Source organism: Cebidichthys violaceus, unplaced genomic scaffold (genome assembly GCF_023349555.1).
Source record: "Cebidichthys violaceus isolate CVI_PGR_0920_01 unplaced genomic scaffold, fCebVio1.0.p SCAF_22, whole genome shotgun sequence".
Lineage (NCBI taxonomy): Eukaryota > Metazoa > Chordata > Actinopteri > Perciformes > Stichaeidae > Cebidichthys > Cebidichthys violaceus.
Window position 1 is genome coordinate 7,622,243 of NW_027176395.1, and position 24,487 is coordinate 7,646,729.

At 42.0% G+C, this 24,487-nt stretch overlaps 1 protein-coding gene across 7 annotated transcripts in view; it reads right to left on the reverse strand.

Moving 5' to 3' along the window:
* Positions 1–4,590: 4,590 nt before the first annotated feature.
* myt1lb (myelin transcription factor 1-like, b) overlaps positions 4,591–24,487 on the reverse strand; it is a 103,043-nt gene continuing 83,146 nt past the window's right edge. For 4 of the 7 annotated variants that reach the window (XM_068717809.1, XM_068717807.1, XM_068717808.1 and 1 more), the window contains 13 exons: positions 24,005–24,231; positions 23,213–23,499; positions 18,245–18,475; positions 16,137–16,258; positions 14,682–14,750; positions 12,749–12,811; positions 12,481–12,564; positions 10,525–10,746; positions 9,825–9,919; positions 9,590–9,693; positions 9,343–9,486; positions 8,433–8,495; positions 4,591–7,322 (listed from right to left, as the gene is read on the reverse strand). In XM_068717809.1, coding sequence (XP_068573910.1) covers positions 7,182–7,322; positions 8,433–8,495; positions 9,343–9,486; positions 9,590–9,693; positions 9,825–9,919; positions 10,525–10,746; positions 12,481–12,564; positions 12,749–12,811; positions 14,682–14,750; positions 16,137–16,258; positions 18,245–18,475; positions 23,213–23,499; positions 24,005–24,231 — 1,852 coding nt within the window. In that variant the 3' untranslated portion in view covers positions 4,591–7,181. The remainder of the gene's footprint in view (positions 7,323–8,432; positions 8,496–9,342; positions 9,487–9,589; positions 9,694–9,824; positions 9,920–10,524; positions 10,747–12,480; positions 12,565–12,748; positions 12,812–14,681; positions 14,751–16,136; positions 16,259–18,244; positions 18,476–23,212; positions 23,500–24,004; positions 24,232–24,487) is intronic. The other 3 variants (XM_068717812.1, XM_068717810.1, XM_068717811.1) reach the window with 3 other exon arrangements.

The window sequence follows — 24,487 nt, forward strand, 5'->3', positions numbered from 1 at the left end:
AACTATAGCTAATGATAGCTTACGCTAACAGCAAGCAAGAATACAAAAATATGTTTAAGATAGCCTACAAATTATTATAAGCACAGAGTCCACATTATTTTAGCACTAAAACATTCATTTCAATAACACTAACGCTAGCTTATGTCTAAGATATATTTCTTTTTCGTGGTATGACTTAAAATACAATTGGCTTACTACTCTCTTCCAACGAACAATGTAGGCTGTTTAGCTTTACCATGAATCACAGGTGTGCATAATTAGGAAGGCCGAGCACTGGGTAGGCCCTTGTACAGTCTGTGGGTTTATTGGCACTGGCGCACCAATCAAAAGCGAGAACAGGAACCGTGCCTGTAACTACATGTACATTAAAATCAGTTGACATCCCAGTATTTCTAAAACACAGACAGATTTACATGAAGCCTGTCAACCAACACCATAGACTATCTGTGGCCTATACCTACATCATCACTGCGCCTAGCGTCTATATGTTAATAGTTTGGGTTTGCTGACATCTGCTGGTAAATGTGGAGATGACACTACACAACACTACTTTTGAAGGTTATCAGGTATAATAGGCCTATATTTACTATTTTACGGGGCATGACCACACAGAATGATGATATAGGATCATTTTTAATAATTTATTCAAATGTACCTTTTTATGTTTTTGGAAAAAATGGTGATGTATATACCAACATCAGATACACGTGTTTGGGTTTTAAAATAACATAACAGCCTAACTGAAAAACTGTGGATAGCTGTTCCGCTGAGTAAAGCTCCATGACAGTCTCACACCACAAATTGACAGTCAGCCCTCTTTTACACTACGGAGCTCCTCACCAGAATATTTTACTTACAACCAGTAAGTAGACTGGTAGTTTACACCCTCTGATTGGTCTTTTATATCAAATTGGAACGCCACTCAGTATCAATCCACATTGGTGTTCCTGGTTGTTGTATTGTGTGGGTGAGAGAGGTAATTGTGTCTGCTATTTGCTGGCATGCTGCTGTGTCATTATTAGCATTTCCACCGCTAGCAATGCTGTCCCATTGCTATTGTTAGCATTTCCACAGCCTGACAGACTGGAAGCACCGATATACAGCGGAAGCATTGTTTCAGAATATTCTATGGACTGTGTTTTTTTATTAACAGGGAGCATTCTATTCTAGCAATATGTATTGACGCGTTCTCATGGAGGGCCATTATTGCTCTCCATCCACTCTTTAATCTAAACTCTTTAGAGTTAATCTAAATCCAAACCAAAGGCTATTTAGCATCCAAGGTCATATTTCAAGCCTCTTTTCAAGCTGATAAATGATCCACAGTACCCCCGAAGCTGTTCCACACCAAGAAGGAAATCAGATTCATGAATTACTGATGGATTACAAATCATGTCTACTCCAGACAGGCTGACTTGTCAGATGTAGCCCTGGAGGCTCATGTGAAACAATATAACACCATTTGCCTTGCTAGTTGAAATCATTCTGCTTTCTCTACTCAGGGCTGTTTGTGAGCTGTGGCCTCAGAGGAGGACAGGAAACAGAGACACTCCCAGGTCAGTAAGATCAGTTTATATGTCTCCTGGCAAGCTGTTGGGTCATGATGATGAACTTACACATATTGACACGCAAATGCCGCTGATGAATATTTCTAATATTGTTCATGTGTCATTTGTGGATGTGAGAGCTGGGGCTATTCTAAGCCAGAGTGCAGGTGACAGACCAACAACACCAATGCATGTTCACCTCTGCAAATTATAAATATAAAGGAGAAGTGAAATGAAAAGGCCAGAGCCAATGAAAGATGGCACCCACCAGTAGACCTTGAGTAATCAGACACACTGGGGTATTCCATGAGATAGATCTTCATGGAGACACTGGCTACATTACAAATTTTAAATAAAAAAATGCCTCTTTAAAAATCGAACAATACCAGCCCCGAAGCTTGAAGGAGATAAGGAAGATGTACAAAATGTTCATGTTTATGAATACAGTGTCAGAGAGAATTTCAATGGAGGATAATTAACATATTTTTTAGAACACCACACGTGGCAAAGATGAAATCCAAATCAATCAAGTAGATGTTGGCGGCACGGATGGATCATTGAACAGGCCTATGAGGCACAAGCACAGGAGCCCAAAGTGTGAGGGTAAACCCTAACCCTAACCCAAACCCTCAAAGAGACCAAACAACTACAAAGAGACACAGCCAGACTCACAATTTTAAAAGGGAGAAAACAATCACAAAGAAACACAACCTAAATACAAAGAGACACTAAACAAAGTCAAAAGGGACTAAAACGATATTAAATCAAGTATTAAGAGATGCAAAACAGATGCAAAGAGACCATAAAGAGACTCATGACTATGAAAAGGAGCGAAACAACCACAAAGACACACAAAGCAACTACAAAGAGACTCAAAATGACCAACAAGACACAAAACAAGGGCATAGGGACTCAAAAAGACTACAAAGAGCCAAAAACAACTATTCAGAGACACAAAGCAACTACAAAAAGACTCAAAATGATTACACAGAAACACAAAACAGACTCAAAATGGCCACGAAGAGGCAAATTATCACAGAGGGATACGTAACATCTACAAAGAGACAATATTTTCTTTCTGAGATGTAGTGAAGTAGTAAGTATAAATCTGCATAAAAGGGAAATACTCAAGTAAAGTACAAGTACCGCATATTCACATTTAAATACAGTACTTGAGTAAAAGTACTTACATTCCACCACTGTCTACTAATCCAAGTAGGGATGAACCAGTGGCCTGATGGTTAAAGCTCATACCGCATAACTGCAACATCCATGGTTTGATCCACTGCAGGGGATCTTTGTTCATGTCACACCCCTCTCACAGAACACACTGGCCCAATCCCAATGCCCCCCATAAGGCCTTAAACCCTGAACCTTATTGATGTCACCTGGTAAGTGGTTGAGTGTGAGAGACTGTGGCCCAATCCCAATCTCCACTCACAGACTCACAGACTTTGTGGTGCGCTCCTGCAGAGCCCTCGAGGGTTTAGGACTGTCTCACTGTCAAATTGTCGATGTTTGAGCGCTCTCTCGCAGACATTTTGAGCCCTATATGAACCCCTTCCGTAAGTCAGCATTAGATTCAGACTTTGCCCAAGGGAATTACCCACAATTCATTGCAATGTGACGTTAAATAAGGGGTAACAGTGGAAGCATGGAGATGTAAAAAAAAGGTAAACAAAGAGAACGGCACACGTGTGTTCAGCCTGGAATATGACATTTTCACAGAAACAAAGATTTGAAATTACCTCTCATCTTATGAGCGCCTTGTGAGAGTCTGGAAAACGTTCACATCAGGGAGTAACAAGTATAAAATAAATACCCATAATTGTATATATTTTTTTAACGTTGTCATGGTAACGTGATATGTTGCAACAAAGTGCTGTCTCATTCGTATTTACACCATTTCAAGCAGCCTTCCATTGTTCTTTAATTGTTCCATTGTGAAAGCAGATTATCATAATTAAAGAGCCATCACATAAGAAAAGCGGTGTGAAATTGTACTCCGCTTTAACAGGGTTCCCACCGTATTCTGGAGTTCATTTGTCCAGAGATCTAGCTCGTGTGACAGACAGGGGTCGCACCATTCATTACTGAATCACTTTTCTCTCTAATGAATGACATTAACCATCTGCCAGAACACCAGTAACACAAACAATAGCCTACTGACAAATGTAGAACTGAACTTTACATGCTGTACCTAAATATACAAGTCTTAGAGTCGAGTTTGTTAGACTCTCATCAGTTTACCCCTCTATACTTTAGCCCATTTGCTGGTTAATATCATCTAGTCACACCTTGAGCTAACGCTACAAAAGTTAAACATGGCACGTCATGTTATGGTCCATTTTCAAGAGATAATGTTAGCAAAGTAAAAAAAGTAGCGTGTTTGTGCCAGCGTTTAGCCGGGGTTTTTGGGCTCTTATTCATTGTTTTGACCCCAACTTCCCGCTCATTATCATCCAACTCTCTGTGCAATGCCCAACACACATTTGAAACCTGCTCCTTGCATGAGTTGAATCACAAGCTAGCGAGCACATCAACTTTAGCAACCAAACTAAACACGCTAACCAATTCAACATTATTCAACTAAGACAAGTTGTCAAGTAATGTCAGTCACTTCCAGGGGCATTTTTCTCTCAATTTCTGTGTTGTTTTCAATGACTGGAACAATGTTCAAGGGTTTTCCTTCCTTTTCTGGAGAGCACATACTGCAGTAATATGTTATATTGTTTTGCACGGTGATTAACACAATGCTCATTTGAGAATAGTTTACATTTCGGTGGCTATGTTTTGAACGTAATTCGGGGCATTAAGCTGCTTTTCATGAGCAGGTCACTGTAATGATTCAGACAGCTGCCCAGCATGAGCTGGTGCAGTTTGAGTTTGCTGACACCTGCTGGTGGAGTGTATGTTAACAGTCAAGCCTCTTGAGGCACGTGTGTGATCTGCGATACTGGGCCATATATACTGTACATGAAACTGTTTAAGAAAATAATAATAATAATAAAGAAAAGAATGGATATGAAGACGGGGCTCTGCAGCATCAACCTGTAATGAACACAGAATAAATCATTTTACAGGCCTCTGGAAACACTTTTTTTTTTTTTTCTTTTTCTTTTTACTTTATTCAGAGTAAGATGTGTCAACATCCAGCATGACAAAAATTGTACAAAGTTCACAATTTATAAATGAAATATCACAGCAACTTGTGATCTCACACATTTATAGCAAAATTAAAATGTCAACAAATCCATGCTGTGTAGTACAAAAATAAATCAAACTTCAGTTCCACAGAGAGCACAATAGTTTATACAAAATCCTGTCTTTGTTGATGGCCACTGAAAAACAACCTTTAGAATGAATCGGCTCAAATAAAATAATAAAACTCTGATGAAATCACAATAATTTATATGAAAAGTCAGCTTCCTAAATATGTGACAACCTGTTTGTGTTCCCTATAGATAGTCACAGATAACTCTATTCAGATTGGTTATTTACGTACCAACATCAGATGAGCAGCCGGTTTGTGCTTTAAAATCCATTTTTCCCTTTTTACTGATAATGAGAATTAATTCAAAAAACTGACTGGTACTAGCTATTACTCTACCGAAGCGTTACTATATTGGCGAAAAAGCTGCAGACACGATGCTGTGGAAAAAGGCGTATGCAGTCATGGATGATGGGTAGTAAGAGTCCCGAAAGGAGGACAGTAAAGTACAATAGATGAGATTCAATCAGGTGAACGACAAGCACCTTTTGCATTAGCTCTCGAAAAAGGCAATTCTGAACATGATCGCTAGCAACTAGAACAACAGAACGGAGGGGCGCATGGGCCCCTCCAAGGTCTCGTCTCACCATCTCTTCAGCTTTTTCTTTTTGTCTTTTTTTTTTAAAACCTTGAACTGATTGACTATTTAATCCTCTGTACAGTGATTAGATATAAAGTGCTGCTGGGGGATAACTTCATCGTCTTAAAACATAGCAAAAATGAAAGAGCAATGTTTTTACACTTGATAACAGCCGACAGTATCACTGCTATGGTTATAATCATCCTTTCCTCTCTGATTCCAAGTCCCTGTTCCTCCTCTCTCTCTCTCAGTGGTACTAAATCCACGCCTGCAGTGGCTCCAAGCAGTTGGTTGCTCCAATCGTGTGCCAAAGAGGTCGTCTGGAAAAAAAATTGCACGCCGCCGTACGCAAGGGTAATATCTTCAAGGACAAGTGCAAATAGTCTACTGGCACATAAGTGGGGACAGTGACCCTGTAAGTCCCGCTGTCATACTCTATAAATACTCTTTACAAAACCCTCTGAAACCCTTCTTTTAGGCTCTCGGGTACTGCTTTCAGTTTCTGTGAGAACATCAGAACATGGAAACGAAGGTGTCCCTGTGCAAAATCGTACAGAAAAAAAGTGGAACTCATATACTTTCCCTTCTAAAACTCAATGTCCAGGTTCCCTCCTCCATTTTTAAAAAGACTTTTTTTGTATTAAAAGATTTGTATAAAAATCAATATTTTACATAGGCTATATTAAAAAGATTCATGTTACCCCACTATGCTTATAAACAAGAAATTGCATATACCCAACCTTTTTTTTTTTTCATTTTCCTTTGCAGATTGCATTCCGTACCTACGATAAACAACTGATTTAGTTATTATATTGCTGAGACGTTTCTTGATCCAAGCAACACAAGTCTCCAAATTGCGCAGATTTGACACCTAAAGGCTAGAATGTGGTCATTGTCTTTACACATCATTCTGTTTGACATTAGTTTCGGATGAGCATGTGAACATGTTCCTCTGGGAATCAATTGGCTCTCCTAGATCATGGGATTTTCCACCATCGGGTTTCCGTGTAATGATGTTTACAATAGAACTATTCATACATACATTCATACATACATCAGGTCAGTTTCCTCTCCAGATTCATTTACAGCACCAGTTTAAAAATGCCCCCACCTACAGCTACACGTCTTGGTTTTTTTTCAGGTTTTTTTTGTTCTTCATCAAAACAAAACACAAACGTTTCTCAAGCATTGTCAGAAAATAAAGTGATTCGCAAACCGGTTCTTGCTCTTGAACAATCTACACGCAAGAAGAAGGAAAAAAAAAACAAACATCTAAAATCATTGAGTCCAAAATCATCCAGTGAGGAGAAAAAGAAGTTGCTTCCTCCTTGCTTGTAGTTTTTTTCATTTTTATTTCACTGTCCAGTTTTTTCTTTTTTTCATCTAAAATGCTTTGCCGTCAAGCAATAAAAAGAACTCGCGCCCCATTATCCTTAGCTTACTGTTCAGAAATATACACTAAAAATGTGCATACATGAGCAGCTAGAAACATTACATGACACGATGTCAGCTCATATGAAAACGTACAAAATGTGAATGTCCTCAAAAACTATTTTGCCGTTGACTCTTTTTGTGTTCTTCTTCAAAGCAAGGCCCGAAAAGAAAAGAAAGAAATCATCTGGAGGTCTTTTCTAAGCATCGTACCTCTTATTTTTTTTGAGAGAGCAGAATTTAGAATAAATAACACTATATAATACCAAACCATCACTGCCTGTTTGTATGTGGATTTGATTCACGGCCCACACCTGTTGGGGGAACTAAAGTCTCTCTCGTTGCCGACCGGTTACACTTGAATCCCTTGAACAGCCTGCTTAATGTTCTCCAACAAGACTTTGTTTTCTGGGCTCTGGTACTGGTCCTGGCTTGAGTACATATCCGTGAGGGTGGTGACGTAGGCGTCAAAGTTCTGCTCGCTTATTGGCTCCTGCAGGAACCAAAGACACAACATGGAAGCTGTTAGAGGAAGGCAGAGGTGAGGGAGGATTTAAAAGGGTGACTTGGGAGTATGTTTCTCAACCTGGACCCTGTTTTCTCATGTTTTTGTGTCTAATGGGGTCAACAGTTTCTTGAAATTGGTCCAGTATTGAAGGAGAACTACACAGCGTCAATGTGATGTTACTATGTCCACTAACAGTGCTTGCATTTGCCTCTGGCAGGCTCAGATTGTTACTCCTGCTCAAGTAGAATTCTTGTTGTGAGCTCTGAATATGGGCCAGCGACAGGTCCCACCTCCATGCAGTATTCTTCTTCTGTGGTGCACAGGGTCACCAGCAGCCTCCTGAGCTTCATGGCCTGGCAGCAACTGGTTCACCTCCTCCGCTCTTCATTCGTAGGAGTGCTTCATCCGTATTCTCCGGCTCAAATAAATATGGGCAGCCCTCTACAGTCAGGGTTGAAAATTGGCAACCGATTCTTGGCCTTTGGTTGCCATCAGTGGCACAATTTTTTTAATCATATACAAAATAGGGACAGCAAACAGCTGCTTATTTTTGTTACATTATAACTGCAGAGAATTTGAATTACTCAAAATATAAGGTGACTAAAAATGGCAACCATATTTTTAGGTTGCCACTTTTACAAGTTAGATGTTGAGGCGTTGTGAGATCATCTAAATATGCAGCCATGACATAGAAAATTACAGCGTTTCAACCTCTGTCTTCCGGCAACATATCTAACCTTTTGAGATTTCAGAAGAGAGACTCTTTCCATAAAGTTGTCAGACTCTTTTAGTGGATGTCCATTGAAGGTGAGGAATTACCCTGGGTGATCACATAGTGGCTGCCATCTGCAGCATTCTCCCTCAATACCGGACCAATTGCAGAACTTGTTGTCCCTGTAAGTCACTTAGACACAAAAACATGTGAAAATCCAGGTAGAAAAATTCCAAAGTTACCCTTTAACAGTGTGAAAATCTTCTTATAGGCTATGATGTGTTCTGAAATAAATGTCATCATCAAGTATTAGGATTGTAGGGCCTTTCTTTGCTTCCATAATAATGACAACATTTACGGAGGAAGTGAAGTCATCGTCTTACTTGCTGGTGCAGCTGTAAGCAGCTGTTGTTCCTTAGAGGAGGCTCTTTGTGTGCCAGTGGTTTCTATGGAGGGAGAGGAGGGACACATTTCTGTTAGTTTGATTTGAGAAACTAAGCTGATATTCTTACGTTGAACCACTAGAGGACAGTATTTGATATACAGCCACACACACAGAAGACCTTAAATGAACAGGGGAAATAAAAAGCTGGACATGGATGAAGACAAACGGAGTCAGGACAGACCATGGTGTCAGAATACGGAGGTCAAATTCTAACTAAGCATCATGGACTTATCTGAACTACAGCTAAAATATAAAAGGAGGATAGGATAGGATCAAATTAGCTTGCCACTTAGACAAGATTCTTAATTAAAGAATGATTCTTTGTTAATGAATAAATGTTAACTAATCCATTATACGTGAGGATGTCATGAAAGAATGGCATAGTGAGGGATGAAAAACGGGATGTGTGACTACTATCAAACAACAGAATGTAATACTTTTTTTCTTCTTCTGCAAGAGCCAAAAAAGATAGAATGATAGACAATAAAAGACTGAAGTTAATGGATGTTAAAAAAAAAAAAAAAAATTCAACCAAAAGTAAGTAAACCACTTTGCTATATACTTTAATCATCACACCATTCTAAAAGCACACACAAAACCTCAATGTAAACTACTGTAAATACACTTTGGTTTCACCTAAACCGTTGTTGTTGGAGTATTTACCACTGTGAAAAAATGCCTAATCCAACCTCATCTCACAACTCCCCCTCACTGTTTGGAAAGTAAAGCAATGCTCCACATCTGAGACGAGGCATGCACAATCGGCTGTGGTTAAATGCACAAAAAATAGACGCTACGGTCAGCTATGTTCTGCAACTTGCCGGCTTGCCGTTCCTGTTGGCCCTTACCATATGAGGGAGCTGGACATTAGCTAAACTGTTAATCAGTGACTGGCTGAGGTTGGCCAGCTCATGCAGGAGAGATTCATTTTGCTGTTCAATCACCTTGTTTTCCTCCTCTATGGACTTCAGGCTGGACTCCATTGTTGTGATCTGGGGGAGGACGGGCGGGTGACAGGATGTTACAGTACGGCGCTGTGCTGGCTCACTCAGATGTACAGAAACACACAGGCTGCTGGATGTAGAAGTGACTTACCTGTGTTCTGAGTTTGATCATGTCTGCTTCCACCTGTGAGTTCGATTCACTTAAATCTTTGATTTCTTCATCCAGCTGTTTGATGTCCTCTTCATGCTCCAGTCCTACAGAGGAAGAGCGGCAGTGACACATTACTGTGATTAACAGTCTTTGTGTTGGACAAAAAGCTCAATATGACTCTGTAGCTTGGGAAGAATTTCTCGTGTTGGTGTGGGTGAGCGGTAGTTATAGTTACCGTTACCGGCACGTTGCTGCTTTATTGTGAGCATTTCCACTCCGGAGAGCCTGGCTTTCCTCATGGCCGAGGTGGCGCGTGGACAACCGGACAGACTGCAGGCAGCGTCAGGGAGAAAAATAGTTTCAGTATATTACACAAAGACGGTGCTTTGACTCTCCGCTTTCTTGCTGCTAGTTCGATGGGAAACCCCTCTCATGTCTGTACGGCAAACACGTAGCTAAAGCCAGGAGACGTTAGCTTAGCTTAGCATAAAGACTGGAAACAGGGCTGTCACAATATGAAATTATCACTACATGATTATCGTTGCCAAAAGAATTCCCAATATTTAAAGAAAATTAAGAAAAAAAAAAAGATGGGCAAATGAATTACACTTAAAACACGACTATAGGGAGGTGCTGGGAAACAATAACGCTTTTGACCGGCAAAAAGAGCACCAGATGAAAGATTCTCGTAGTAACTTGGAACATTGCGGTTATCTTCAATCGGTATATGGTGACACTCCTAACTAATTAACACATTACATCCTATATATTTAATCTGTAGGAAACGCAAACTATTTGTTCTCTTCATTGTATTCATTGTAAGGAAGGAAATACGGATCTCAAGGAATTTGTGTTTTGGTAAACAAAGCATTGAATGGAAACCCAACTCTTCAAATCTTGATATGAAGCACTTGGACGTAGCGCCCTTGACCCACCTCCGATGTGTCAGGAAGCTGCCGCTGACGTGACCCGAGCCGTCACAGCCCGGTGTGGGGCAGGACATGCCCTCCGTCTTGCCGGACTTCCACGTAAACTGGATGCCGTTTAGGTAGCCGTCCTTTTGTCTCTTGGCTGCTATGGGGCATCCCGATGCACTTCTGTGGGATGCGTACTTCCCCGTCACGTGTCCCTGTCCATCACAACCTGGGACTGGACACCTGGGGTGGGGGTGGGGGTGGGGCAGAGTGGAATGTTCATACTTAACAGTTTAGTTCAATTATTGCCACACATTCATTCAACTTGCTCATTATTCAAAGTTGATTCCATCATCTTTTCATCGTAGTGGAGACACAGTGTTATTTTGACCTGCCGAGTCTCTGCTACTGGCTCTCTGGTGTACACTACAGTGTGTCTGCCTCCTGACTACTAAAACACCACAGACTGTATGAGCCAACATCATTTTTCTGTTTCCCCTCTATCTCCACTGCTCTGATATAAACAAAGATACCATCGTCTTATTTAAAGCTGTCCCAGTGGCAGCCTTATCACAGTTTGGGAATGCTGACAGGGCATCGGCACCAGTGCTAATCAGATGCAATGAGGCAGTAAATTATTCCAAATGTCACAGCTCCCAAAATGGATTATGGGGTAAAGCTAGCAACAGTTGTGAGAGTATCAAGTCTGTCTGCAAATAGCAGCTACCTGGTTTTAGTTCAGCTTCATGGCTTTTTGGCTGCAAAGAGAGATATAGAGGTTATCACGTGCACTGCTGTCTGCCACACTGGCTCTTTCTGTTGAATACGAGACCTTTACTCTAGTCAACGTAGATCAGAAGTCAGAGGAATTTGTTTCACTAATCCATCCACCCAAGCTCAAGACCTTAAGGGGACAGTCCACCCCAAAATCTAAAATACATATTTTTTCCTCTGACCTGTAGTGCTATATTTATCAATGTAGATTGTTGAGATAACGGCAGTAGAGATGTCTGCCTACTTTCCAATACAATGGCACTTTATGACATTCAGCTCGTGGGACTCAAGCATAAAAAAAATACAGTTAAAAAACTCAAAAGCGATGTCTCTATCCAGAAATCATGACCCTGTTACTCAAGATAATCCAGAGATGTTGTTGTGAGAACTTTCATGTAGGAACGATTGTCTTTCTGCCACAAAAGTGGCCACAACAAGGAAGCAAACTGAAGTCATTATGAAGTCACTATTCTCTCTTCAAAGCTACCAGACTATTGAAACATTTTTTTAATTTTACCTCTCACCACACGGGAGTTGCTGGTCTACAGCTGTGACTTTGGTGTTCTAAAGGGTTTGTTTGGATTCACCAAAGTCACACAATAACACAAACAAACTAATGGATCGAGGCAGTGGTAGACTAGAAACCCCCAGGTTTTTATTTTCAATAGAGTCTACTGCCCTTGGCGAGAGCAAAGGTAGTTCCCCATCAGAAATGGCCATCTGACAGAAAGGTTATGAGTGAAAATGTTCTAAATATTTGACAAAGACATTTGAATGTCAACAGAGCACACTAACAGTGTTACTGTCCTCAGTAGATCGAGAGCGGCCACAGTGTGTTATTTGTGCTCTGCACCACCGGAGAAATCAATGCAGCTGCAGGGCTGAGGCCAGAGAAGCCCATTGTGGGATTTAGGCAGAGTCCGATCAATCTCTCTCTGCCTCCGTCTCTCCCTCTCTGCTTGCCTCTCTGTCTTTCCTTACCTGTGTGTCTGCAGGAGTTCACCAGAGACCGCAGAGTCTCCCCCTCTCTAAACTGCTACAGCCTCTGCTCCTCTGAAGTTTCTCCTGCACCTTCAGATTTGGCTTCGAACTTTACTCTCATACCACAGTTGTCTCGTCAGAGGCCATTACTGCTTTATTCCTGCTCGGCCAAACAGCAACGTACTGATTGGAAAAACAGCGCTCGACTCTTTTGTGCTGTACCTGATAGGTTCCTGGTCCTCCTTGTTCTCTTTACTGTGGATGATCTTTATCCCACTTTTCCTGGCCCGCGGACACCCTGAGAGACTGCAGAGAAATGATACATGTTGTGTATGTTACAGAGCTGAAGCATATAGAGTGTGTGTGTGATTGAGAGAGAAGAAGTAGCAGAGTAAAGTAACTTTACTTGTGGTACATTTAGGATGTATGTGAGGCAGAACAAGAGAGATGTATTGAGATAAAGGGAGGGACCGGTTCATGTGTGTTGTACCTTCTGTGTGAGGCGTAGTTGCCAGTGATATGTCCCGAACCATCGCACCCTGGTGTCGGGCACCTGGGGCAGAAAACACAAAAAGGGCTCAGGGTCTACAGCAAAGGTGCAGCATCCTGAGGATAAGGTATACACCCCGTGTCGTGCGTATATTTATAGTTTTTACAGCTGTTGTTATGTCCATTTTTTATATTAAAGGTGACAACGCAAGGGCAAACATTTGCTTCACTATGGTTATAATTAGAGTGACAATCGTAGGGGTCCTGTGTCTTGTGCGGTGGGCTAGGATGACTTTTGTATTTATCAGTCACTCTATTCGTATAGCTGTAACAAATTCTAAAATCTAACATTTTCTCAGAGCATACAGGGTCCACATATAGTGCAGCCAAAGCGCTATTATTTTCATTTATCTGTTTAGTGCAGAAGCCCAAAGAAGGAAGTGAGAGAAAAAAATCTGGTGATCCACCGAAAAGGCACCATTAATGCTTTTAGCTCTATTTAGAGGAAGTGGTGCACGTCAGCCTCTTGTGGCTGAAATGAGTATTACAGCAAGAAACGCTTGATCTTAAAAAATTATCCAAACAAAAAAAACATTCACCTGCCAAAACTTTTTGTTCACTCGTTTTTCTTGATGGGAAAAAAGTAACTTAGAAAAACTTTTTCCCACCTGTTTCACAGAAATAAGATTATCTGAAATCAGGAACACATGAGAGAAAAGTATTTAGATCAGATCTACAAAATGGATCACCAGAGTTTCTTTTACTCACTCACCTCACAGAGCTTCCGTACTTTAAAGACTGTTTAAAAACAATTATGTTGCTCGACTTCATCAGGCTTTTCCAATTTAGAGCAGAGGGGCTATTATGTATTAATTAGGCTAGGTTCATATATATTTGTTTTATTTGTCCAGTATTATCCATACGAGCAGATATACATTTGCTGACTATTCATTGTCAGTTGCATTACCTGTGCTGCTGACTGTTAAACGAACTTTAGGGTATGAATAAATACAAATTTGTTAGTTTAAGTTTTTGAAAACCATCAAAAAATGTGGTTTTGAGGTTTTCAGTCGGTCCTAGGTGTTCTTTAGGGGTTTGAGAGCCCCTGAGAGAGGTAGTATTTCACACACTGGTTATAATTATTGGATTAGATAAGAATAAGGCAGGCAATAGTCTATATTTTTCTTAATGTCAGCAAATCCCATTAAAAGACCAAAACTATGTTAGTTCATTCTGACTTCCCTACCCTGTCTGTGGCAGTCCCATTGGTTCCACTTCTTACTGAGGATGTACATCTTTTAAACGGGTCATGAATATTTAGTTTCATAAAAACAAGAAAAAAGAATAAGGGATTGCCTTTATCATCTGGGAACTGTAGTTTTCAGCAAACATACTCAAACAAAAAGAAAGGCATTTGTTGGGGACTATTTTCAGGGGCGCATTAATTAATCAATAAAACCACATTTACACACACACACACACACACACACACACACACACACACACACACATATATATATATATATATATATATATATATACATATATATATATATACATATATATATATATATATATATACATGTATATATATGTATACATGTATATATATATACATGTATGTATATATATATATATATATATATATATATATATATGTATATATATATATATATATATATATACATATATATATATATACTAATGTACTTGTTCAATAGTTTGGTTCTTTTTAAGGGATTTGTTGACAACATATGAATTTAAATATCACCAGACTAGAAAGTGTTTTCCTTGGAAAGCAGTGAAATAAAGCTCCATGACTCCATGACTCCATATCCGGATGTTATGTGCACTAACTCTAATAAGGTGGACCTTGGCAGAATGAGCAAGACACACAAATCCTATACATGTCAGTGAATCATCTCACGCCTTACTTGAGCTCTTGTGCGTTGTTGGCCAGCATACTTCGAATGCTTTTATCGGCTAAAGGACAACCTGAGAGACTGAGAAATACAACCAGTGGAACATTAGTCACACCACGACCGCTGTAACACAAAGTAATCTCTCAGACCACACTCGTCTCTACAAGCAGACATTTACAAACGCATGCATACATAAAACATCAACCAGGAAATGCAACAAAAAAAAAGCCATGATGCAAGTGCAGGGAGCTGATTTAAATAAGTTAACCCTCTGAGTACTTTAATTCATATGTAACAACAAGGAAGTCTTGTTTTCACGCATGGTGTGCTCTGCACTCTACTTCAAACAGGACTGAGTGAATAAAACATAGTGAATTAACATATGGGGTTGTTTTCAAAGACTGCGACTTAGCTGGAATCGTGAGCTTGTTCGGGGGGAAATCTCATGTACTGTACATGCAGCCATGTCAGCCTCCAGACTGCTATCACTCAGCCCTCGCAGACTCACCTCACACTCGACAACTCTGCTCAAGTCTTCTCATTCTGATTGGCAAATGCTTAGTCTGCATTGCACTGTGGGAAGGGCCTGGAGGACTGAATAACATCGGCTTAGAAGGCTTTACAGCCGGCCCAGTGAGAAATCACTTCATCCCGAGGTTTAGCTTAAAAACCAGCATGTAGCCAATCTTTAAATTAATTTAGTCTTCCCCTATTTCACGACACCCTTGTGTCGGCATGTCAAGTCGCCAATAGTCAAAGGGCTAACATATGAGAGAGAGAGACATTCTGCCTACAGGTGTCTGACAGCATAGTCGAGATAAGCTGAAAACAATAAAGAGAATCCACCAGGAGAAAAGGAAGTCACACCTTCGATGTGAGGAGAAATTGCTCGTCAAGTGACCACTTCCATCACACCCCGATGTGGGACATCTGCCACCGGAAAAATAGACAGATTTATAAGCCCAAAAGGAAGGAGAGGGAAATGTGAAAATTACAGAAAAAGGGAGCGGGGAGCGTTGTTTGTGATTGTTTTTTATTGTTGGTTTTCATTGTTTCCAGTTTAGCTTCACTGTCTGTGATCGATATCGAGGTTTCCTGAGATCAGCTACACTAGCTGTTGCACACTGACGTCTACTGTTGTGTCTTATAATGATAAAGCATCAAAAGCGGGGATGGGGGGGTGGGACTGCTATGAAGGCATCAGAGGAAGCTGCCAGCTCTGAGATTGGTGTGGACAAATGGATAAAGCTGTTAAATAAAAAGTCATAGAGCACAGCCAGCAGCACAGGATGAGGAAGAGGGAGAGAGAAAGGGACAGTGGTCCCCTGAGGTTAACTGGAGCAAAGACAAAAGATGAAAACAAAAGAAAGAAATAAGATGGGGGGGGTTGAGCAGAGCGTGAGTGGGGGAGAAGCAAGTGGGGTCGGGTGGATGGGAGGAACACTGGGGGCCGAGGAGGGCTCTTACGTTATCAGGTCCTTCTTGCTCTCCTTGCAGTGGATGTACTTGGGCTTGGGGCTGGGCATGTTGACGTCTGTGGTATAGGAGCGGTCCTCCAGCAGGTCGTGGAAGGGGTCCAGGTCGTCCGGCTGAGATTGGGTGGGAGCAGAGGGGGAGAGAGGAAGAAGAGATAGAGGGGAGTGGGGTGTGGGGGGAGGAAGGCGAGGAGGGAAAAGGGAAGAGAGGGATGAAGAGGGATTTATTTTTGATTCTCGCTCCATCGTTACACATTCAAGAAATCATGCTCGTGTGCAGTTATTATACAACACACGCACTCAACTGTCAGTTAGAAAGGATTTTATTAACTGGCACATGATGAAACTCATAACTAGAGTTTCTCATAAAATAGCCTTTTTGCTTCGCCTTCACCACTTTGTCTGTTCACACACACACACACACACACACACACACACACACACACACACACACACACACACACACACACACTTCTGTCAGACCATACAGTCTTGTCAATTTGAATACTAATGGTTGAGCCTGTGTGACTATTGAGCCTCACCTGTCAGTCTAACAGAGAAAGAAAATAGATCCCCTGCAAGGAAATAATGACTCAGTGCCAAACTTGGGTGTAGAGTGTGTGAGTGTGTGTGCGGTTTGCACATTACACATTCGTGTAGCATTGTGGCGTGCCTGCGAGAGCAGAACATTGAGGGGAGTTGGCCTGCTCTGCTCTCGTAATGCACCAGTCATCCTGCTAGATGGCACTGCGGCGCAGCGTCAAAGCGCTGCTGGCCGTGCCGTGCCATGCCGGGCTGTGCTTTGTCTGCAGTGCTTGCAGCCAGGGCACGACGGCTGTTGATGCAAAAAAAAAAAAATCCTCTTTCTTTTCTTTCGCGCTCACAGTGTACGTACAGTAATGCCCATAAGGAGACAGGTCCAGATACAGCCCAAATTATCCGGCGCTCAAGCTGTCTCCGAGTGTGTGATGCTGGGTCAGCCAGCGAGCGTCTCCAATTAAAGGGAGCGCAGGCTGAGAGGCAGACAGGAAGGAGGACGACACATGCATACATACGGGGCGGAAAGTAGGCTGGGGATGGAACGCGCAGATACACGCAGACGCACTCCCAAAGAGACATGGGTACACACACACACACACACACACACACACACACACACACACACACACACACACACACACACACACACACACACACACGCGCGCGCATATGAATATTCACATCCTGCACATATACCGACAGAGACGCGTGTGTGCATGCACGCGCCCGTGCACGCCCCCAACAGGCGCACCCAGCAGTGCTGCATTGATTTCCAGCAGTTCTTTGATGAGATGAGCTATTCCGATTCCCTCCCAAGGTGCTACTTTGCATAATTCATTTTTGGAGAGGAGCGAAAATGTAAAAACAGAAAGCCGGCATGCGGGGAGCATGATACAAACAGAGCGGATACCTCTGTGCATGGCAATGCTGACATCAATTAACATGCGGATTCATTAGGTTTCCCTCAAAAATCCCTCAGAAGACTTTCTAATGATACCAAAACGGGCGCCTATGACAGGGAGGTACCAAACCTGGAAGACAATCAAACGGCAATGCAAATGTTTGACTTGCAGACGGTGTGTTAAATCAACGGCTTGGAGGGAAATCATTTGGGCTGAGACACATTGAACAGACACTACGCGAACTGTACCGTCTACCAGCATCAAAAAGCACAAGCTACCATGTACTCCTGCTTTATAATCATCATCTGCATCACAGCTATTTTTCTCGTCAACATTTCCGTCTCGATCCTGGTATCATCATGAACACCTTACAGGAAAGTGTTCATGTGATGGGGCATTCTGGGGCAGAGAGCAGAGTAGTCTTATGGTCAGAGATGAAACGTAGTTATGCATAAGAGTGATGACAAAATGTGTTCTGCTGCAATTAGCACAATATTATTCAACTGATTTCCAGGCGACTCAACCTTGACAGGAAACTTCTCCTATATTTTAAAGGTACCGACAGATAGAACACATATATATTTTATGTATCTGTCCCCAAACCCGTCGTGAGTGGTCAAGTGAATTCCCAACATTTTGCTCGTCATTTGCCCTTTACCTCTTTCTCGTCCTCGTCTATGTGTTTGATCTTGGTGTAGTCTACGGGCAGGTCCCAGCAGTCGGCGGCGTCCCCCATGCCGTAGCAGCGGGAGCCCAGCAGGGCGGCTTGCCTCTGGGGGGACATGGGCTCTAGAGGGGTGAGCACCGAGTCCCCTCCGCCGCCGCTGCACAGACGCTTGCTCATACTCAGGTCCAACGTACCGTTCTCATCAACGTCTAGACCCGGGCTCTGGAAAGTGGGATGCGGTTTGTGTGCGTGCATGTGTGGGTGGTAAAGTCAGTATAATGGAGGAGATGGGTGTGTGTGTGTTGAGTTTTGCGTTTTCAGTGAGATGATTATGACGAGGGGGGTAAAAGGGTGCACAGAACAGGGATGGAGAGAAGGGGATGAAAGAGAGCGAGGGTTTCTGATTAAATAGCAGTCAAATTCATATTCTAGCATCAGAGGCGGGTAAAACAGTAGCTGAACACATGGTGAATACTAAAGAAGTACATGAAAAGTGCTTGAATTTTTCTGTTCCTCCAGTGATGTGTTCACTTTTGAAGTTTTTTTAGATATCTGGAAAGATGGATCAAGAACACCTGCAGTTCAAATACCTGAAACAACATTCCAATGTGGGTTTTTTTGTCAGTCTAGGATGAAACATTGGATACTTGCGGTGTACAGCAGCACTGTGGTGAGACACTCACAAAAGAGGGTCAAAAGAAGAGCAGGTCATCAGTGCTCAAGGAGAGTGCATGCCTCTGTGAACCCCTACTTCTCTCTCTCTCTCCCTCGTTTCTTTCCATCCCACTATTCTGTGCTGTCAGAAGAGTGTGTGTGTATGACTGTGTGTGTGTGTGTGTGTGTGTGTGTGTGTGTGTGTGTGTGTGTGTGTGAGCCTAATGTGAGTGGACATCACAGGGGGGCCGGGGCTGAGGGTTAGGGGTGGGGTTGGGATTGAGAGCAGTGATGAGCAGCAGTGGCTGGAACTAGACTGCTGCAGTCCCAAAAATAGAGGCACGACGATACTGTGTTCTGAGACTAAGTGGGCCACATCCAGCTAACAGCCTTGGCTGTGCCTCCTGAGCGTAGGCTTGTATCTGCACATCCATGCAGGCATGCCTTTCCTTTAATCTACATCCGGCACGTGCTGTATGCAGCCGAGCCCCCTCTCCCGTAAGGCTTATGTTTTGGTCGGCGTGTGCATGTGTTTGTGTCCTTGCTCTCATTAATGACCTCTTCTCTGACTCCCCTTTCTCCTCTCCTCCTCATCCTCCTTGCTTTCTTTCACAAGGAGGAAAGCCCGCTCTATGTTGATTCCAGCCGACAGTGTCCCTAGGGGTGGATTCTCCTGGTGTCTGAAGCTAAAACCTCTGTGACGCACATTGACTCAAACGCATGGAGGAGAGGCGGGGGAGGGGGGTTAGGGACTGGGCATGAATACTGCAAGAACTGGGGCTATAAAGGACTATAAAATAGTAGAAAAAAGGGCAAAAAAACATTTTTACTGCTGGGTCATTAGTGAAGGAAAATACTTCACTATGAATAATAAGAGATACTATAAAAAAAGTTGGGAATCATGCAAGACAAAAGCACCTGCACCTGTTTATACAACTCTCAGCTGACTTCAATCCAGGATACGGTGGCCCAAAGGGGACTTTATTACAACGATATTGTAAACATGAAAATTAAAAATGTAATGTACAAAAGAATTCTAATATTCCACACATGTATGTGTTATTTGAGTAAAATTGAAAAAGCAATTCTCACATACTCGTATGGGCATTCTATGACATTATTTTGTCATAGAATTATTTTCTGACATTAATTTGAAAATGAAAACAGCTATTGACATATTGTACAGCGGGTTACAATTCTGAAAAGGAAATGTTAAAAAACCATTCCAATTTTGTGGATGAAAAAAAAAATTTGTTTATTTTATTATTATTTTCAAGTTTACACTATAATTTTAATAAAGTCCCTAATGGGCTTCTATACCATGATGTAGGCGTCTGCCTCTATCTAACACACACTCACTATTAAAACTCCAGTAAAAGTAAAATTGTAGGTTTGGCTGAAAAAAGAGAGCGAGGCGGAGGCAGAAGATGAGTAATGAGTAAAGGACTGTAAGAACAATAGAAACAGTCTTTGTAAGATAAAGGTCAAGTTTCTGAGCAATAGATCCAACAAGCCTCCTCTCTTCCTTGTGAATATGCTCAGCGGTCCGCCCTCTCCTCGTCCACCATTGTATTGTGTGTCACCGTCCAATTAAGAGACCCACCCCTTCATATTGAACTAACGAGGATGATGTGTGAAGATGCCCCCCACCTCTGTCACCAGAGACCACACCCCTTCTCGCACTGGCCCTACCGTAACCCCCTACCTTCATTGCCATGGACACGGAGCGTGAGAGGTCACTGGTGAATTGTCGCCACATTACTTCTGCTCACCTATTCCAGGTCCTAAAAAAATCCCCAGCATCACGTCCTCTCTGGCCTTTTCCACACTCCGCCGGCTCACCATTCCCTCCCTTCTCTTCATGCATTCTTTAGAAGGACAGCTCACTTTTTCTAGAAACAAGCTGTTTCCCACTATGATTCTTAAATGTATTAATGATAATAATTTGAATATCAGCATTATAAATGTTGTGCAGCCCTAGGTGCCCGAACTCCAGCAGGAAAGATGTCTGCCTATAATTTGGATACTGCAACATATGTGCTTCCACTCCATAGATATTTATGTATATTTGCATGTCTCTCTGTTTATTTTTTGGGGGACAATTTGGTATATCTTTGTTTCTTTAAAGCAACATCGTCAGTAGGGGCAATTTGTTCTTGTGTAATTTAGCATTTGTCATTTGCTCCTGGTGCTCTTCACCACTGTTTTTGGGAAATAAAAATAACGGGAGTAACAAGCCAAAACCAGCTTTAAAAGTGACATATTTTCGTTTTAAATAAATGCTGTGAGGTGGATCTAATTTATGCCGAGTGCTTCATGTGGATTTGGAAAAGTGACTCATAAATATTTGCGAACGTAACTGATAAATATTTAAAGTAAGTTTAAAGAAACTTGAAAAGTGTGAAATTTGAGAATGGAATTTGGTGTGGTGGTAGGCGGTAGAATGAGTGTTTATTCAAATAAAACAATCTCAGAGGTTTAGAGGAGAAAATGACACTTTGGTTGAATAAATTCGACGAGCAGGCTGAGACGGAGAAACAGACGGAGAGACAGGCTGAAAAAACAAGGAGGCGCGAAGAGATGTGTGTGTGTGAAGCTTCATTCAGACACAGAAAGGAACAGCGTGTGCCACGAGGTGAGGTGTTGAGATGAAAGAGGAAGAAGAAGAAGAAGAAGAAAAAAAAAACCTCTGAAGTCTCCCGTCTTCCCATCCTGCCCTGAGAGCATCCTGCCCGTCTGGCCCCGAAGCAGGAGAAGGACAGACAATGAAATGAGGTGTAGGACCAGAGGACGTCCTGAAAGCTTCAGGCATTTGTTCCCACCAACTTCGTTCCGTTTCACTTTTCTTTGGAAGTGTCTTGCTTTCGGCTTTTTTTTTCTCCTTTCCCCTCCCTCCTTCCTTCCTTTCCTGTATCCTCCTCTCCTCATCTTCCACACTGTGACATTTAGAAACCTCCCACCAAAAAGGCTTCCTTTGCTCTCTTTCTTTCTTTATTTTCAATTCCATCACCCTCACTCTCATTATCTGGCAGTTTCCACTGTCAACATTAGCATTAAGCCAGCACTAGCCCTCTGCTGTGCTCTCTCTCTCTCTCTCTCTCGCTCTCTCTCTCTCTCTCTCTCTCTAGACCCCATTTTCAAGCTCAGCGTCTGGGTACAGATAATACGGAAACACCGTCACCTTATCTGCTCAGAAATGACACGCTGGGCTCACGCCGTGTCAAGCGGCGCCTCGTCCTGCTCCTATCTGATCCCCAGATGGAAAATAAAAAAGTGCCCTGCTGAGCCCTGAGTGTAAGACACAGCCCCCGGATCTTTAATGGAATGTGTGCATGAAATCTCCCTATCTTTGTCAGTTCTCACTGCCAGCGTTAGTATAATGAAGGAAGCACAGAGATAATCTGTCAGTGGATTTTGTTGACTGCAGCAGGAGGCCGAAGTCTTACAAAGTGAATATCCTGTCGAGTCATGTGAGGCTGCGATGTCAAATCAGGACATGAGTGTAACGGTAACACTTTATAACAACCATCATTAATACTACTGATCATAGTTATTTTACTGTTAGCAAACAATGAAACCATAGTTAATAATGTTTAGTAAGGCTATAACTAATGTTGCACATATAACATTTTACATGATTACAAAATGATTCGTAAACTTTTAAGAAATCGTTTGTAAAACATCTATAAACTTTGGTAATGGTTGTAAACTGTCCATAAACATTATCTGGATGGCTTTTATTAAGTTGCAACTGACATTATTATGATTATAATACTTTGTAGTTAATTCATATTTTGTAAAGCATCTATATAAACATTATTTAAATAGATTTAAATAGTTAATAGTTACTGGTTCATCTGTCCATTTAATGTTTATAGAAGTTTTACAAATAATTTGGTAATCATTAACAAATAATAATAAAATATTATGTGTGCAACAATAAACTGTTATTAAAAAGTTAACTAATCTAATCAGAATGTAACTGTTATTGTCTCTTATCAGCTGTTACAATATATCATTCATAAATGAATTATTTCATATTTCACAAACTCGTGATAAAATAACATGAAATGTAATTGTATGTGTTACTAATAATTATCAAACATTATAAGTTATCATTCCAGTCTAATTCACTATGAATCTAACATTTATAAATGATGGTTATAATAAAGTGTTGCCTTTGTAACTTCCTGTCATTTAAAAAACAAGAGCACCCTGCTCAACCAAACCACAAGCTCACCTGAATACACCCGTTAGTGTCATTTTGGTGGACAGAATGTAGGATATGAAGTGAGCCCCTCCTACCTGCGAGCACAGGTCCTGGGGCTTCGCCCCCATGCCGTGGGGCATCTCCCGGCAGCGCGTGGACAGGTTGAGGATGGCCGTGGCCGCCATGTGGGCGGCCTCCATGTCGTGGCTGTAGTCGAAGCTGCTCTTGCTGCAGGTGCTGCTGGCGCTGCTGCCCCCGCCCCCTCGGCCTCCTCCCGCGCCCCCTCCTCCGCCTCCACAGCTCAGGCTGCTGCTGCTGCTGCTGGGAGCGTAGGTGCTGGTGGTGCTGCTGGCCGAGCTGGAGGTCTTGCAGTAACGCTTGGCTGCGGGGGGGGTCGCGTTCAAGACAATGGAAATGAAAAGAGGGCCGCGTGCATTGTGATCAATGCTTACACTGTGTGTTATATAAGGATTGTTGTCCCATTGATAAAAGGTGAGTAAATGAAGCCGAGGTGGCTTTACCCGTCAGTCTACCCCTAATGAAGAGTGTTTATGGGTTTCTGTTAAACTACTGCCAAATACTGCCCACATTTTAGAATTTCTGAAAGATATCGTGAACAAATTTAAGAAAAAGAAGATTGCTTTCTCTGTCAAACTTTTATAATTTTTAGATGTTTTAGAAGATTTGGTATTTTAATTGACACCAAATGTAAAATAATATCCCACGTCAGAGGATTCCACAACATATTCTTTGTGACCCTGACATGTATTTCCTTGATGCAGCCCAAAGGAATCTTCATCATGTTGTATGCACACATGAGTTAACTCAATCTTGATCAACTGTTAAGACAATGGGAGAGGAATGAAAAAGTAGACATGAAATCGTACCGTCGTATCCTTTGGGGGAGGAGTCTCTCTGCCCGTGGGCTTTGGGTGCGATGGCCCGTTTCCCGTACACTTGGTGGTTGTTACTGCCGTCGAAGGCGCTGTAGTCGAAGCTGGTCTTGGAATACTTCTCCAGCTCCTTGGCCAGGTTGGAGCGGGGCGTGCTGGTGGAAACATTGTTCTTGTAACCATACTGTGGATAGTCCAGTTGTTTGACAAAGCACATAGGCCTGGAAAATAAATGACGAGGGGCAGGAAGTTGGACCGAGGCACTCAATATTGCCCAGGGAAAGGAGAGGGAACTTGGGGTTTGGTCAAAAAAAAAGAAGGGCAGATGCAGGGGAAGGGGCAGCCTGTAATACTCCAGGATCAGAACAAGGAGGATGATGCTGGGAGATGGTACAGTAGAGGTGGGGCATCTCTTTTATGCACCATAGCATGGATGTTTTCTTCCTCTTGCTTGATAAAAAAAAAAGCAGCTACAAG